Below are 16,728 nucleotides of genomic sequence, written 5' to 3'. Positions count from 1 at the left end.
GAATTAATACTTATCACAATAAAGACAATAACCTACAGTGTACCCAGGTCTTCTAGGATGACTGGCTAAGCTTTATATTACCAAATACTCATATAATGTTAGAACAAAAAGTCTACGATTTACTTCGTCAGATGACCGAAGACACTGTCTAAAGAATATTGGTATAATACAGTATTAAAATATTTAAAGTCACATCAATCACATCAAGGTTATACACAGAGCAGAAATGATATTTACCAAAGTCCAAACGGACTAACGTTCCTTCGGAGCCTTCCTAATCGTTCTCCTAGATATCTCTAAATCCTAGCTATTTATTCCAAAATCAGAATTGGCCTGGGGGAACAAGGCGGCACCTCACGTATCATCTCATATTTCATCTCTACTAGAGTCGGTATTATTTCTCTCTGATCGTCAGACTACTGACGCCATCGTCGCCAAAATCACGGTCGTCGAAACCGCACTCGCAGAGGTATTACGTAACTACTCGCCACATGGCCTCCACAGCGGGGCTAAGTGCATATTGGAACGCCAGATCGAGGATGGTCGCGCAGAAGTCTTACGTAACAAGTTGTCCACCTGGGCTACGGGCAATAAACTGCACACGGCCCTCTAACACAATTAAATCGCCACAGACGAAACAAATTAAGAGCATGTTCCGTGACACAGTGCATCGCATTAACTTTGTTATTAAACTTACCATATGGTGTCCCAACCACCTCGACTTCACAAAGAAGCAGTGCATCGCATTAATTTTGTTATTAAACTTACCATATGGTGTCCCAACCACTTCGACTTCACAAAGAAGCAGTGCATCGCATTTGTTATTAAACTTACCATATGGTGTCCCAACCACCTCGACTTCACAAAGAAGTAGTGCATCGCATTTGTTATTCTTCCACCGCCTGCCTCGTTGCCACCAATTGCCTTGTTGCATGACAGTCTTGCTGATTCTGATGTATTGACCTCTTGTACCGTTTGGACAGAGCAGAGTCACCGAAGTTCCATCAAGAGCGGGTGTGGGACCTATAGCTGCACAGAGTTGTGCAATCGCACCAGTTTTTCTAGGATTCGTTTGGAACACTTCTATCTTTATGTTCTTCAGGCGACCTCCTATAACCGGTAAAACGATTAAACAGTAATTAATTATTTTTGAGAATATGTTGAAATAACGTGATTTATTTTATGGGATAATATGCAGAATTATGGTTACACATTTTTGAAAATCTGAATTATTACACTATCGGTTTAGTAACTGTTGTTTAATTAATATTAATATTTGTTGTTAATTTATGCATAAGGCAGGCACCCATGTTGAATTTCGGAATGAGTTGTAAAAGTAACCATTTACGAATTTGCTAATTCCTGTCCTATTCTGACTCTTTTCCTTCTGTTTTGGGGGGTGGGACGTAGACCAGTGATAAAGCGTTCGCCAGATGCGCGGTCGGTCTAGGATCGATCCCCGTCAGTGGGCCTATTAGGTTATTTCTCTTTCCAGCCAGTGCACCACGATTGGTATATCAAAGGCCGTGGTATGTGCTATCCTGTCTGTGGGATGGTGCATATAAGAGATCCCTTGCTGCTAATCGTAAAGAGTAGCCCATGAAGTGGTGACAGCGGGTTTCCTCTCTCAATATCTGCGTGGTCCTTAACCATATGTCTGACGCCATATAACCGTAAATATAATGTGTTGAGTGCGTCGTTATATAAAACGTTTCCTTCCTTCCTTCAGTTTTTATCTTTTCCGGTAACTTTTACCACAGAGGCCGAACACCTTAGTTCATTACTATCTTTAATCTCCCCACAGCCGAGCAATGTAAATTGCTTTCTTTATTTCTAAATCCTTGTTAAATCTCATTTCACTGTCGAGCATGTATTGCGGTCTATCTCTTTCTACTTTGTCTTTGCAATGTTTTATTTGTTTTATTGTCTTTGTGAAAGCGCGCTATTTGTTGTTGTTTTATTGTTTAATAAAATAATTGCTAAATGTCCATCCTTGTTGTTTAGTGATAGTCAGTTACTAGTTATTAATACATAATCTAAATCAAAAGAACCGGGAAAACAGGCGATATTCGAAATACAAGAAATATATAAAATTCGAAACTTTGACGAAATCGCAAGTTACACATAATAATAATTTACACTGTCACGGTCACTGTTTACATATTCCCCTTCAAATCTTAGTACTCCTTCGATAAATGTAAATGCTATATAAAAACTGAATTATGGTTTAATAACTTATTTGCATGGCACACATCTTTTTATCTTCAAAACACACCTACTGTATACATGAAAACCTTTATTTAAACAAATTGGTCTTATTGAGATAATTTATGCTGTTCACAAAATATAGAAGATATGCATTCTGAAATTATATCGCTTTGAAAATCAACTGGCGAAGTTACTCCCTGATTTCCAATACTAACGAATACATCTGCTCATAGGAGTTCCGAATTATCGATAAATATTTGAACAACATATCATAAACTTCGATCTCTCAAATTGAAACGATGGTCCTGGTCGAATTCCTATACAAACTAGTAATAACAGACATCGAAAACTCGAAAAGCTCGACCTCTCAAACTAATACCTTGGTCGTTGTCCGGTAGTATACAGGTGTTAATTATAGAATAGTGTAGATCGTCGACTAAGCTGAACGAAGACTATGAGGTTGTCGGTGTTTGTACATGGCGGAGGGACACGTTACGTAACACATACTTACCGCCAAAGAACAGTCGTAATAATATCTGTGTTTGTCTGGCTGTGTGTGTGTGTCTCTCTCTCTCTCTCTCTCTCTCTCTCTCTCTCTCTCTCTCTCTCTCTCTCTCTCTCTCTCTCTCTCTCTCTCTCTCTCTCTCTCTCTCTCTCTCTCTCTCTCTCTCTCTCTCTCTCTCTCTCTCAAACGAGTGGATCATGTCAAACTATTTTGAACGTTTCTACTCTTCAAAAAAAGAAACGCAAAAGGGTACAAATGGGTTATAACTCCGATTTTATGTTTCCTACCGGTTCATGCTTTGTGAATATAAGGTCATTGCATGTCCCAAACACATTCCCACGGTTACATTCGATAAAACGCAGCTACTGTACAATAAAGTTCCAAAATGTGAATATTCGCAAAAACGAATCCAGAACGGCCGTTGCCAGGGCATTCCATGTGTCCCCAAGCACCATCTCCAGACTGTGGGACCGTTACCAGCAACATGGATCAACACGTGACCTCCCTAGATCCGGTCGACCACGGGTCACTACCCCCGGGCAGGACCGCTACATCCGGGTACGCCATCTTCGGGAACGATTGACTACTGCCACCTCCACAGCCGCAGCAATACCAGGTTTGCGCAGGATATCCGACCAGACCGTACGGAACCGCCTACGTGAGGTAGGAATTCGTGCCAGACGTCCAGTTCGAGGTGTCATCTTAACACCACAACACCGTCGACTCCGACTGCAGTGGTGCCAGATTCATCGACAATGGCCTCAACTGCGATGGAGACAGGTGTGGTTCAGTGACGAGTCCCGATTTCTGCTCCGACGTCATGATGGAAGATGTCGCGTGTATAGGCGTCGTGGTGAACGTTATGCGGCAAACTGCGTGCAGGAAGTGTACAGATTCTGCGGGGGTAGTGTCATGGTGTGGGCAGCCATCTCACACACTGGCAGAACTGACCTGGTCCACGTGCAGGGCAACCTGAATGCACAGGGCTACATTGACCAGATCCTCCGGCCACACATCGTTCCAGTTATGGCCAACGCCAACGCAGTGTTCCAACATGACAACGCCAGGCCTCACACAGCACGTCTCACAACGGCTTTCCTACAGAACAACAACGTTAATGTCCTTCCTTGGCCATCGACATCACCGGATTTGAACCCAATTGAGCATCTATGGGACGAGTTGGACCGACGCCTCCGACAGCGACAACCACAGCCCCAGACCCTGCCCGAGCTGGCAGCAGCCTTGCAGGCCGAGTGGGCCACCATCCCCCGGACGTCATCCGTACTCTGGTTGCTTCAATGGGCAGGCGGTGCCAGGCAGTTGTCAACACACGCGGAGGCCACACCCGGTATTGACTCCAGATGACCTTGACCTTGGTGGTGTGTCCTATCACTTACTCACAATGGACTAGAGTGAATTGTGAACAATCCTGCAACATTTGGTAATTATCGGACTCACCATTCAATAATTAAATCAATTCTCCAAATGTTACGACAATGTGGTTTTGCGTTTTCTTCTTTTGAAGAGTAATATATATATATATATATATATATATATATATATATATATATATATATATATTTCGGCATTCAGTGTTTTAATCTTCAGTCGATGGGGAGCACATTGTAGCGAATGTTTCTTACACTGTCAAACGAAAGCATTCATCTGTATTGCAGTTTCAGTTCTGAGGTGTGCTATACTAATTTTGAAAACTCGACCTCCATGAAACTTGAAGTATTGCGTCGTCCCTTTCAAGTTCGAGTTATCGAAGTTTGACTATATATATATATATATATATGTATGTATGTATGTATGTATGTATGTATGTATGTGTGTGTGTGTGTGTGTGTGTGTGTGTGTGTCTGTGTGTGTGTGCGTGCGTGCGTGCGTGTGTGTGTGTGTATTACGGCACATGCCACTTACAGATTCAAACGCACACGTTGGCATTATGTTTATTAACTTACGTGCTTTATCTGGGTTGTGGATGGTAATGGAGTTGATGGTGTGCTGCTGTTGCAGACATACAGTCCAGTGAGGGTCATGGTCATTGCAGCTGGTGTGTGCACACGTGTCCTGGAAAAACTTCTTCCCAGTGTTCCCATCCACGGCTCGGTCCGCTGTGTATATTCTTTGCAATGTTGAACTCTGAATAGTTTCGGCGAATTCGGCAACATTTCTCCCTGAAAAATACCCAAAAGACGACATGTGTTCTCCCAATGTATCGTGAAATAGGAAACTATTAAGTGGCAGCTGTATGATCGATTCGTTTTTTGTTTTTTTCTGCTTTGGAAGGAATGAATGTTAAGGAAGACAAAGATAATGAGAGGGGAAATTAGCAGCAAGGAATCTTTTATATACAGCATCCCACAGACAGGATAGTACATACCACGGTCTTTTTTACACCAGTCGTAGAACAGTGGCTGCACTGAGAACTATATATGCATGTACACACATATGAACGTGTGTATAAAGAAACGGCACGGACCGATAGCTCTTTCTTTCTTTTTTTTTATTTTTTTTTTGGAGGGGGAGGGGGCAAGTGCACATAAACCCACCCATCAATAAAACGGTTAACAAATATTCGAAAGAAAATATTTCTATCTATGGTGTATGCCCAGAAGAGGTTGCTTAAACCATAGTTGTCTCATTCCTCAGCCATGCAGCCCGAGCGAATGCGCATGCATGTAATGCAATTCTGGCTGATAGTCATCTAGCACTTTTACCCAACAGGCCTACTTTATTTCTTTCTGGCCTACAATACTGTGTGAATTCCTTTTTAATTAAGAAGATACCACTGCTCTTGTGATTGCATGATCTAATGGTATTCGTTAGTTGCCTTTTAAGATTTGCTTTATAGTAGTCCCAAATATTTTACGTTGCTGATAATGGCACCATTTTTCACTGCTCTGAACGCGGATAATTATAACACGGCTTGTTCAGCATCACTTAGATGCTTACCCCATGTCTGGAAACATAACATCTCCACCTCCAGCCACACATTTCAGTCTGGATACAGAAATTATTAACAGACGTGCTTGTGTCTGTAAATGCTATTTTTTGATCGATTGATTTTATCACACAACCATCGCTTAACATGAATATATTGTTTATGTCAACCTTGCGGATTTCAATAAAGATGTCTGAATATCATTTCAAAACATTTATGAACAGCATAAGCGTTATAATTCAAGTCATTTGTGATGATGTCTACCAATGCATTAACAATGGTGTTGTCAAATGTACTGTTTTGATAATTGTACTATCCTGTCTGTGGGATAATGCATATAAAAGATCCCTTGCTGCTAATCGGAAAGAGTAGCCCATGTAGTGGCGACAGTGGGTTTCCTCTCAATATCTGTGTGGTCCTTAACTCTGTGTCTGACGCTATATAACCGTAAATAAAATTTGTTGAGTGCGTCGTTAAATACAACATTTCCTTTTACGTGTGTTATATATGTGTGTGTGTGTATATATATATATAACACGTAAAAGATACATAAACATAAAAGTTTCAAACTATTATCATCGTTCCTTTAAGGAATGGCTTATGTACTTGTACTTTTATACTGTATTTTAAATTGCGTATTATTATTGTGTACATAAAGTGAGGCTTTAACAGGCATGGCGGAAGCAGGTAGACATTGGGGGTTGACTGAGATTGAAGGCGCAAAGCAAATCTTCTAGAGGGGTTCGTGGGTATGTTCCTCCGTACATTTTTCAAAACTAAATGTCCTGAAATGCAATTTCCTGTATTCTACAAGTAAAATTTGTCTCTTCCTTAAGATTTACTACCAGTAATATTTAATAAACTATCTGTCTGTGTCAACTTAAGGTTTACGCACGGTCGCCACAGGTCTAACTTCTGACACTGCCAACCGCTGGATCCGGGCCGGATATATAATGCTGAGACTCGATTCCTTTATTACCGACACATATTTGTTTTAGGATAGGTGCGGCCTTGGGTATAGTACAAAACAGGTGCAGAACATCTCCATCTTGTCTGTTACTTTCCCGTAGGAACTGGAGGGGAGGGGTATACTCTCCACTTGAGACCCTAAACATTTACTTTTTGTCGCATGAACCAGAAAATGTTATCGTGACCCCCAGCCCACCACCACCACCACCCTCACCCCCACTTCAGATACGGGCTTGGTTACTCTTTGAAAACGCGTATGGATATATACCTATAACCAAATACAGGGTAATACACGAACTTAAAAAGCCAAGGTGAAAGAGACTTTTCAAAGAAATGCAATCAACACAGAAAGCATAACATGACATAATAATATTGTTTTTGTTTATATTGCTATAAGTATTAGGTAATACTTTATGCAATAAAAAAACACATTTCTGATATGTATATGTTTGTAGAAGCACTATTGTGCTTCAAATTACCTCGATGTTTCCAGGCATCACTTACCATACACATTTCGGGCAGCAAAGATGATGATTAATCCCATACAAAACAGTTTCATCTAAAATAAATAAATAAATAAATAATATATAATATAACATAACATAACATAACATAACATAACATAACATAACATAACATAACATAACATAACATAACATAACATAACATAACATAATATAATATAACATATAAATTACACTAATGAAAAATGAGAATGAAAACGGGACATTCTGTCAGCTTCAAAACAAAGGTCCTTTTCCTCGTGACAGTTGACGATCATAGGCGATAAATGTTTTTTTTTAAGTTTGTTTTGTTTAACGACACCACTAGAGCACATTGATCTATTAATCATCGGCTATTGGATGTCAAACATTTGGTAATTTTGACATATAGTCTTAGAGAGGAAATCCGCTACATTTTTTGTCCATTAGTAGCAAGGGATCTTTTATATGGACCATCACACAGATAGGATAGCACATACCACGTCCTTTCATATACCAGTCGTGGTGCACTGGCTGCAACGAAAAATAGTACGCGTTAAAGGTGCAGTGTCACAGCTATAACTTACAAGTGTCATATTTCGCTAGTTTTGTATTTATTTGAGATAAATAATTACAAATTAATCGATCTCAAATTCCGTTGGTCGTCCTCTAAAGATTCTCCATTTGTCAAAAATATACATTTCTTTAAACTATTACTAAATTTAATATTCTGTTGTAATTTGTTTAAGGCATATAAATAATAGCATGTTTTTCAAAGAAAAAGTTAATAATTTGCTTTTGTAGTCATTCTGTGTGTATAAGTAATATCATATTGGAATTAGAAAAAAGAGTGAAAATATAGTTCTTAAGTTAATTTAGCGGGTTTTTTTTAGAAAATCACAAAGGAACCAAATGAGTGTTCAGCATCGATTCTAGTATACACGGTTTTCTAATTTTTCTATTAACTTTTGTCGAACTTATCTAATATATTCCTGAATAATGTATTTGATGTACTGACATTAGATACGGCTTTTTTCTTCTTCATATATTTAGCTTGACTGAAAACGAATTTTTTCTCATCAAAGAATAAAATTGTCTGCGACAAATATGTTAACTTACAAGGCCTGTTCTCTATATATCGGCCCCCACAAAAATAAACCAAACTAAAACACGAAACAACAACGCCAACAACAACAATGAACAGCAGCAACAACAACAACAGCAATGAACAGCAACAACAACAACAACAAAACCCTCAGATCAAACTGAAACAAAACAAGAAGATGGAAACACAAACATTCTAACAAAACCCTGTACTCATCTTTACTCATTAATAACTTGGAACGTATAATATTTGTACCAAGCTAATAATATTTTGCATCGGATATCATATGGGTATCACATATATATGCATCGGATATCATATATCATATGGGTAATACCCATTTGTGGTAAACATTTCAAGTACGCATGTCGGGTGCCTTTAACTACTCACAGAATCAACACCCCTGCGTGTGCTGTAACCTCACCGTGGTGCAGGGGTGTAACATTCTCTTTGAGAATGGCCAATACAGCACAAAATTGAAGTTTTGAGTAAAATTCAGTATCCGTAAAATTCTGTGATATTTGTGTTTTTGCACAGTTCTTTACACTGTTTTTGTTTAAGTCTTGAATTTTTATATTGATGTTGATCATCACTTTATTTATTTGCATTACCATAGTTTGACACCCAATAGCCGATGTATGTTTCGTGCTGGGGTGTCGTTAAACATTCATTCATTCATTCATTCAGAATCAACACTGCAAGTCAAAAATATAAAGTTTCGTTTTGTTTAATGACACCACTAGAGCACATTGATTTATTAATCAGCTATTGGATGTCAAACATACAGTCTTAGAGAGGAAACCCGCTACATGTTTCCATTAGTAGTAAGGGGTCTTTTATATGCACCATTCCACAGACAGGATAGTACATACCACGGCCTTTGATATACCAGTCGTGGTGCACTGGATGGAGCGAGAAGTAGCCCAATGGACCCACCGACGGAGATCGATCCCAGACCGACCGCGCATCAAGCGAGTGCTTTACTACTGGGCTGCGTCCCGCCCCCTCAAAATATAATGCCAGAACGCTGTTTCAAGTACCTTACCTTGGTGTACGTAAACAGATCATCACAGGATAACCCATCCTGTTCATACACTGACCTCAGTCTCCTGTTCATACATGACCTCAGTCTCCTGTTCATACACTGACCTCAGTCTCCTGTTCATACACTGACCTCAGTCTCCTGTTCATACATGACCTCAGTCTCCTGTTCATACACTGACCTCAGTCTCCTGTTCATACACTGACCTCAGTCTCCTGTTCATACACTGACCTCAGTCTCCTGTTCATACACTGACCTCAGTCTCCTGTTCATACACTGACCTCAGTCTCCTGTTCATACACTGACCTCAGTCTCCTGTTCATACACTGACCTCAGTCTCCTGTTCATACACTGACCTCAGTCTCCTGTTCATACACTGACCTCAGTCTCCTGTTCATACACTGACCTCAGTCTCCTGTTCATACACTGACCTCAGTCTCCTGTTCATACACTGACCTCAGTCTCCCGTTCATACACTGACCTCAGTCTCCTGTTCATACATGACCTCAGTCTCCTGTTCATACACTGATCTCAGTCTCCTGTTCATACACTGGTATCAGTCTCCTGTTCATACACTGACCTCAGTCTCCTGTTCATACACTGACCTCAGTCTCTTGTTCATACACTGATCAGTCAGTCAGTCTCCTGTTCATACACTGACCTCAGTCTCCTGTTCATACACTGGTATCAGTCTCCTGTTCATACACTGATCTCAGTCTCCTGTTCATACACTGGTATCAGTCTCCTGTTCATACACTGACCTCAGTCTCCTGTTCATACACTGACCTCAGTCTCCTGTTCATACACTGACCTCAGTCTCCTGTTCATACACTGATCTCAGTCGTCTGTTCATACACTGACCTCAGTCTCCTGTTCATACACTGGTATCAGTCTCCTGTTCATACACATATCTCAGTCTCATGTTCATACACTGATCTCAGTCTCCTGTTCATACACTGATCTCAGTCTCTTGTTCATACACTGATCTCAGTCTCCTGTTCATACACTGATCTCAGTCTCTTGTTCATACACTGATCTCAGTCTCCTGTTCATACACTGATATCAGTCTCCTGTTTATACACTGATCTCAGTCTCCTGTTCATACACTGATCTCAGTCGCCTGCTCATGCACATATCTCAGTCGCCTGTTCATACACTGACCTCAGTCTCCTGTTCATACACTGATCTCAGTCATCTGTTCATACACTGATCTCAGTCTCCTGTTCATACACTGATATCAGTCTTCTGTTCATACACATATCTCAGTCTCATGTGCATACACTGATCTCAGTCTCCTGTTCATACACTGATCTCAGTCTCCTGTTCATACACTGATCTCAGTCTCCTGTTCATACACATATCTCAGTCGCCTGTTCATACACTGATATCAGTCTCCTGTTCATACACATATCTCAGTCTCCTATTCATACACTGACCTCAGTCGCCTGTTCATACACTGATCTCAGTCGCCTGTTCATACACATATCTCAGTCGCCTGTTCATACACTGACCTCAGTCGCCTGTTCATACACATATCTCAGTCGCCTGTTCATACACATATCTCAGTCTCCTGTTCATACACTGATCTCAGTCTCCTGTTCATACACTGATCTCAGTCTCCTATTTATACACTGATCTCAGTCTTCTGTTCATACACTGATCTCAGTCCCCTGTTCATACACTGATCTCAATCTCCTGTTCATACACTGATCTCAGTCTCCTGTTTATACACTGATCTCAGTCTCCTGTTCATACACTGATCTCAGTCTCCTGTCCATACACTGATCTCAGTCTTCTGTTCATACACTGATCTCAGTCTCCTGTGTATCCAGTGTCTTCAATCTTCCTCATACAATAGTTTACAGAACTAGTATTTCAGTGTTTTTGGTGAAATTACTTCAATATCCACGGTGTGCCTTGTCCGTTTGTTTTTTTAGTAAAACAAGCTTTAATGATAGCTTTATCATCCTCACTGATGATCATTTCGTAAAATCTTGGAATAATCTGTACTGCCACAAGACTCCCCAATGTCATTAAGTTAGAACTTATCTTATAGGCCACCTGCTTTTAATGGATGGGGGATTTAACTTACATACGCCATCGCATTGAGACACAGTGGTCCTCGCTCTGCACCAGGTATGCACCACCTATATGTGCTGGGGTGTCGTTAAACATTCATTCATTCATTCATTCGTTCGATCGTTCATTTCTTTGCACCACCTTAAATGTATTCGATTATGACATAACATGTTTTGGCATGAAATCTCAATTCTTTCGCTATATGGCCACAGACCACAATTAATTACGCTATATGTTTCTATATAGCCTTAGTGGCTATAACATTTTTATTAATATCAACAGGCCTATGGAGTTTTGTATGTACCTTTGCCTGCCTGAGGGAAACATACCCTGAAAAGGACAACCTCTGTTGCCCAGATCTTTCTCCCAGGATATTGGTTTAAACAAACACAACTACTAAACCTAGCCTGAGTATCCCATTTTACACAAAAAGCACTACTTTTGCATGGGCCAGAATTACCACAAACAAGTCTTCAGTGTCAACAAGTTACACATGTTTACAAACTACATGCTCTCCCCTGTCACCTTCAATCGAATAGTTGCCACTTAAAAGCTGTCTGCCATGAAATAATCAAAGTCAAACAGCAGACTACTTGCGCGGACAAATTTCCACATGGGAAGATAACTGTGATCTGTGGTCGATATAAGAAGCATTCTGCCTACATACCTGATGTTTTTATAACAAATGGGTAACATCCATAAATGTGTGGCGCAAAATAGTTTTGTAATGTGGGACTGAATGTCAGTACTGTTGGACTCGAGTACTTACTGCCAGTAACACAGTTAACTTCCTCGTACTAAGGACGAGGTCTTTGGTTAAAGCCAACATGTTCTGTTACTTTCTATGTGTTCCCTTATTTGTTTCCATTAGTAAACGTACCGAGTTATTAATCAGTACAATAGGGGTACGAGTGTTCTGGAGCCCCCCCCCCCCCCCCCCTCCGATATATACATTCCAGGACCGTAGATAGGATTTTGTGTTGGGGTGGGGGGGGGGGGGGGCAACTGAGTAGTTAATAGTCAAAAACTCCTTCAACGGTTAAGAAAATAATTTTATTTAAGTTTCTATAATGCTTTCCGGATGTTTTTTCTGGGGTGCGCAAGTGCCCCCTCCCCCTTGCCCCCCCCCCCCCCCCCACACATCTCCCGCTAGCTACAACCCTGTATTCTAGTACAGATGACTTCATTACATAATGCATTTTTTAAAATATACAACTGTGTATATAATTATATAATATATGATAAAATTAGTAGAAATTACCTTGCAAAGATGAAATTCTACACTTGGTCTTCAATTACACAGTTACCAGCGTGTCACATTTTAGTTAAATTCTGATATACTTATATATACGTCAATATGATTAAAACAATAGAAGTAATAAAAAAAAATCTACGAAAGAAAATCGACGATCTTATCAGTTGTCAAAGGAGCACACAACCTGAGGGTATTTGATTCAATTAACTGGCTTTATCAGTTGCTTGAAAAGCAATAAATCAAAATGCGGTAGGCAAAAAGCCCAGAGAAGTAGAAATAACGTGCACATGCCCTGAGTTCATAAACTATATATATATATATATATATATATATATATATATATATATATATATATATATATATATATATATATATGCATGTATATATGGATGGAGGGATGGATGAGGGATGGGTGGTGGAGGGAGGTAGGTTGGTAGGTAGGCAGGCAGGCAGGCAGGCAGGCAGGCAGACAGGCAGGCAGGCAGGCAGGCAGGCAGGCAGGCAGGCAGGCAGGCAGGCAGGCAGGCAGGCAGGCAGGCAGGCAGGCAGGCAGGCAGGCAAGCAGACAGTCAGGCAGGCAGGCAAGCAGACAGACAGGCAGGCAGGCAGTCAGGCAGGCAAGCAGACAGTCAGGCAGGCAGGCAGGCAGACAGTCAGGAAGGCAGGCAGGCAGGCAGGCAGGCAAGCAGACAGTCAGGCAGGCAGGCAGGCAGACAGATAGATAGATATTTTTGTACGTAAGAAATTCGGAAATGCAATGACGGCTGACCTAGTACAAACATCAGGATGATCAGAAACATGCACTAATAATTTATGCAGAAAGATATATTTAATATTTAATTTCCGTCGTTAATAAGTCTCGGTTACTCGTCAACATCTTAACAATTGCAAAACTCAGGACGGCCCCTTTAACTCTTTTTATGTATCTGTCTCGACGGATGTGGTTATATATTTGCGATTTAAACAGTAGTAATATAAAGTTTAATTTCAATTTGTACCACATTTTCTTGAATCTATTATATTTCTTCAAACCACTGTTATCAGTGCTGTAAATAACATTCGTATGGTGACACGGATGCCAATATCGTGATATATCGTGAGGCACATAATACCTACATAATCTGGGATCGCGGAGATCGCAGTGGACACTTTCTTCATTTCAGTTTATGAATTTTTTTTTAATTATTATTTTTTTTTTAAATTATTATTATTATTATTATTATTATTAGTTTGGAAACTTAAGACCTCGTTGAACAAGAATCCAAAAACATGTTCAATTTAATATAGGTGTATTCATAGTGAAAACTTGATCCCTTTTCTGGACTGCGAAATCTAGGTGAGAGAATGTTGATGGCCTGTACGTTTTTGTGTCTAGTTATGCTGTATTTTGGAAGTAGAACATGTCACATGGATATTCGAGAAGCTCTGCAGAAGATAACAAAACGAGATGTCATATATACATTGGCGTTAACAAGTTTGCGGTGGCTAAAAAAAAAAATGTTTAACGACACCACTAGAGCACATTGATTTATTAACCAACGGCTATTGGATGTCGAACATTTGGTGCTTTTGATATAGTCTTAGAGAGGAAACCCGCTACATGTTTCCATTAGTAATAAGGGATCTTTTAGCGGATATCACACATATATTTATGGAAATTTTGCTCATCAAACCTTACAAAACCCCTCACTTGAATAAAGGTTTAGCTATTAACTTTTTCACAAAATCAGCTGGTTTGAAAATTACCCAAAATGATCGCTCCCCACTTTTGTCACAAGGAAAACCCGATATATAAATATCAAACCTCATTACAGCTAAACCATTTGCACTGTTGGTGACAATCCAATTGTCATTTTTTTTTATATAACTCCTTGGCTATCACTTAGCTTTAGAATTTACTTCCTATTCCAAATAATTAGCCTTCAGACATGGATCTGTGCAAAACCAACAATCGAATTCTTTACGGGTACACAAGGGAGCTAATTGTATACTGAAGGAAATTTTATTTACGGTTATATGGCGTCGGACATATGGTTAAGGACCACACAGATATTGAGGGAGGAAACCCGCTGTCGCCACTTCATAGGCTACTCTTTTCGATTAACAGCAAGGGACCTTATATATGCACCATCCCATAGACAGGGTAGCACATACCACGGCATTTGTAGCACCAGTCGTGGTGCACTGTCTGGAGTGAGAAATAGCCCAATTTGCCCACTGACGGGGATCGATCCCAAACCGATCGCGCATCAAGCTTTACCACTGGGCTACGTCTCGCCCCCATAACTGTATACTGCTACCAATGTGTCTTTCTGGATCAATGGAGTCGGGTGGGAGTAGAGCGGGATTTGGCTCAGTCGGTTGAGTGCTCGCTTGAGGTGCTTGCGTCACAGGATCGAATCACCTCGGTGGATCCATACATTTTAATTCGCGTTTTAACGAGGGTAAGCATAATCTGCAGATTATGGGTCGGTGTGGGTTCTTGGCCACACACGCACACACAATCGGACACACAAACACATACTCGCACACGCACGCACAGGCACACACACACACACACACACACACATATAAACACCTAATGCAGGTCAGTGGGCTGTATTCAATTTCAATTCAGTTTAGTTTATTGCCCTATACCAAACAAACAGCAAACAGAGAGATACGAATTATATAACATCAATAACAACAACAACAATAATTAATAATGATAACAATATGAAAATACAGGCCAGACGGAGACACCAAATGTGTATTATATTTCTAGCCAGATACACACAATTGGACATGCACACACACACACACACACACACACACACACACACACACACCATGGGCGGATCCAGGAAATATTTTTACGGGGGGGGGGCCAAAAAAGAAGGGCACATTGACTCGTCAAAAGGGCACCTTACTACAAGTTTTGATATTTACAATTAATATGAATTCCTACAGTTCTACGTCATAATATACTAGCAATAATGAAGTAAATTGGCGTCACTCGCGTTAGAACCTCAATGGGGCCCCATTGAGACTCAATAACACAGACACATATCTGCAAGCTTGCGCATGTACACGAAAATCTTGATTTCATTTATCTACAATATAATTATTGTTTACTTAAAAAAAAAAAACTTCTACAAACAAAAAGGGCACTTGGACATTTTGAGGGCACTTGAACAATTTTTTGGGGGTACGCGTCCCCCTGGTCCCCCCCCCCCCCTTGGATCCGCCCATGCACACACACACATCACTAATTATACTGATATCTGTGCACTTTATCACGCGCCCTCAATTCTTAAATACAAATTTTTGCAAGTTTCACAGTTTGGTACATGACTATTTATTTGTGTTCTGATTTTGCTTACAAAGTGTACACCGGCAGCGACCTACATCCCCACCTCCACCCTTCAACACGCACAAACACACACACATACACACACACACATACGCACATACACACACGCACACAGACACACACACACACACACACACACACACACACCTTAAAAAATAAAATAAAATAAAAATAAAATCTTGAGAATATCTGCGGCGTAGAAGTGAAGACTATTAATTTCTTCTTTGAACGTACTATTTAACATTCAGCAAAGAAAACACTTAATCCTAAACTTTACAAATTGCCAAACATCCTATCTATATTATTATATTTAATGAGTAGTATAGCACGTAGAGACTCAGTAAAAATTCCAAAGAAAACGTTTATAATAGACATTAAGAGTTAGTGTAGCGTGATTACGCACCACGATATCAGTTTTTTATGATGGAAAGGGTGTAATCAAAATGGACAGCTGTATCCCTCTTTTGACTACATGCTATATCGACTTAGTACACTAAAAAATATATTCCTATATCTTTTTTACAAATTTTCTTTTTAATGTACCATCAAAGCAATAATAAAGACGGCAAAATGTTCAAAATGACGCCTAAATTTGACTGTCTGTATAGTACCCAATGTCGATTCATTCACTGTGATTTTTAATAATCCAATTTAATTATCTCGATAGGCAATATATAGAGAGAGAGAATTATTGCACCATGCATCAGTTTTTACCAACACTGACGGGACACCAACTACTGCTGTAGAAGTAGATCTTTACAAGGTAAGACTGGCGGGTTGTTGG

At 40.1% G+C, this 16,728-nt stretch overlaps 1 protein-coding gene across 1 annotated transcript in view; it reads right to left on the bottom strand.

The window, feature by feature from the left end:
- The window catches only part of LOC121386012, a 32,737-nt gene that overhangs the window by 12,905 nt on the left and 3,104 nt on the right, over positions 1-16,728 (bottom strand). Inside the window, exons 2-3 of the mRNA XM_041516806.1 lie at positions 4,678-4,893; positions 835-1,110 (exon numbers count right to left, since the gene is read on the bottom strand). Coding sequence (XP_041372740.1) covers positions 835-1,110; positions 4,678-4,893 — 492 coding nt within the window. The remainder of the gene's footprint in view (positions 1-834; positions 1,111-4,677; positions 4,894-16,728) is intronic.

Source organism: Gigantopelta aegis, chromosome 12 (assembly GCF_016097555.1).
Source record: "Gigantopelta aegis isolate Gae_Host chromosome 12, Gae_host_genome, whole genome shotgun sequence".
NCBI classification, from domain to species: domain Eukaryota; kingdom Metazoa; phylum Mollusca; class Gastropoda; order Neomphalida; family Peltospiridae; genus Gigantopelta; species Gigantopelta aegis.
Note: the sequence above shows the minus strand (reverse complement) of the source record. Positions and strands in the feature narration are given on the sequence as shown.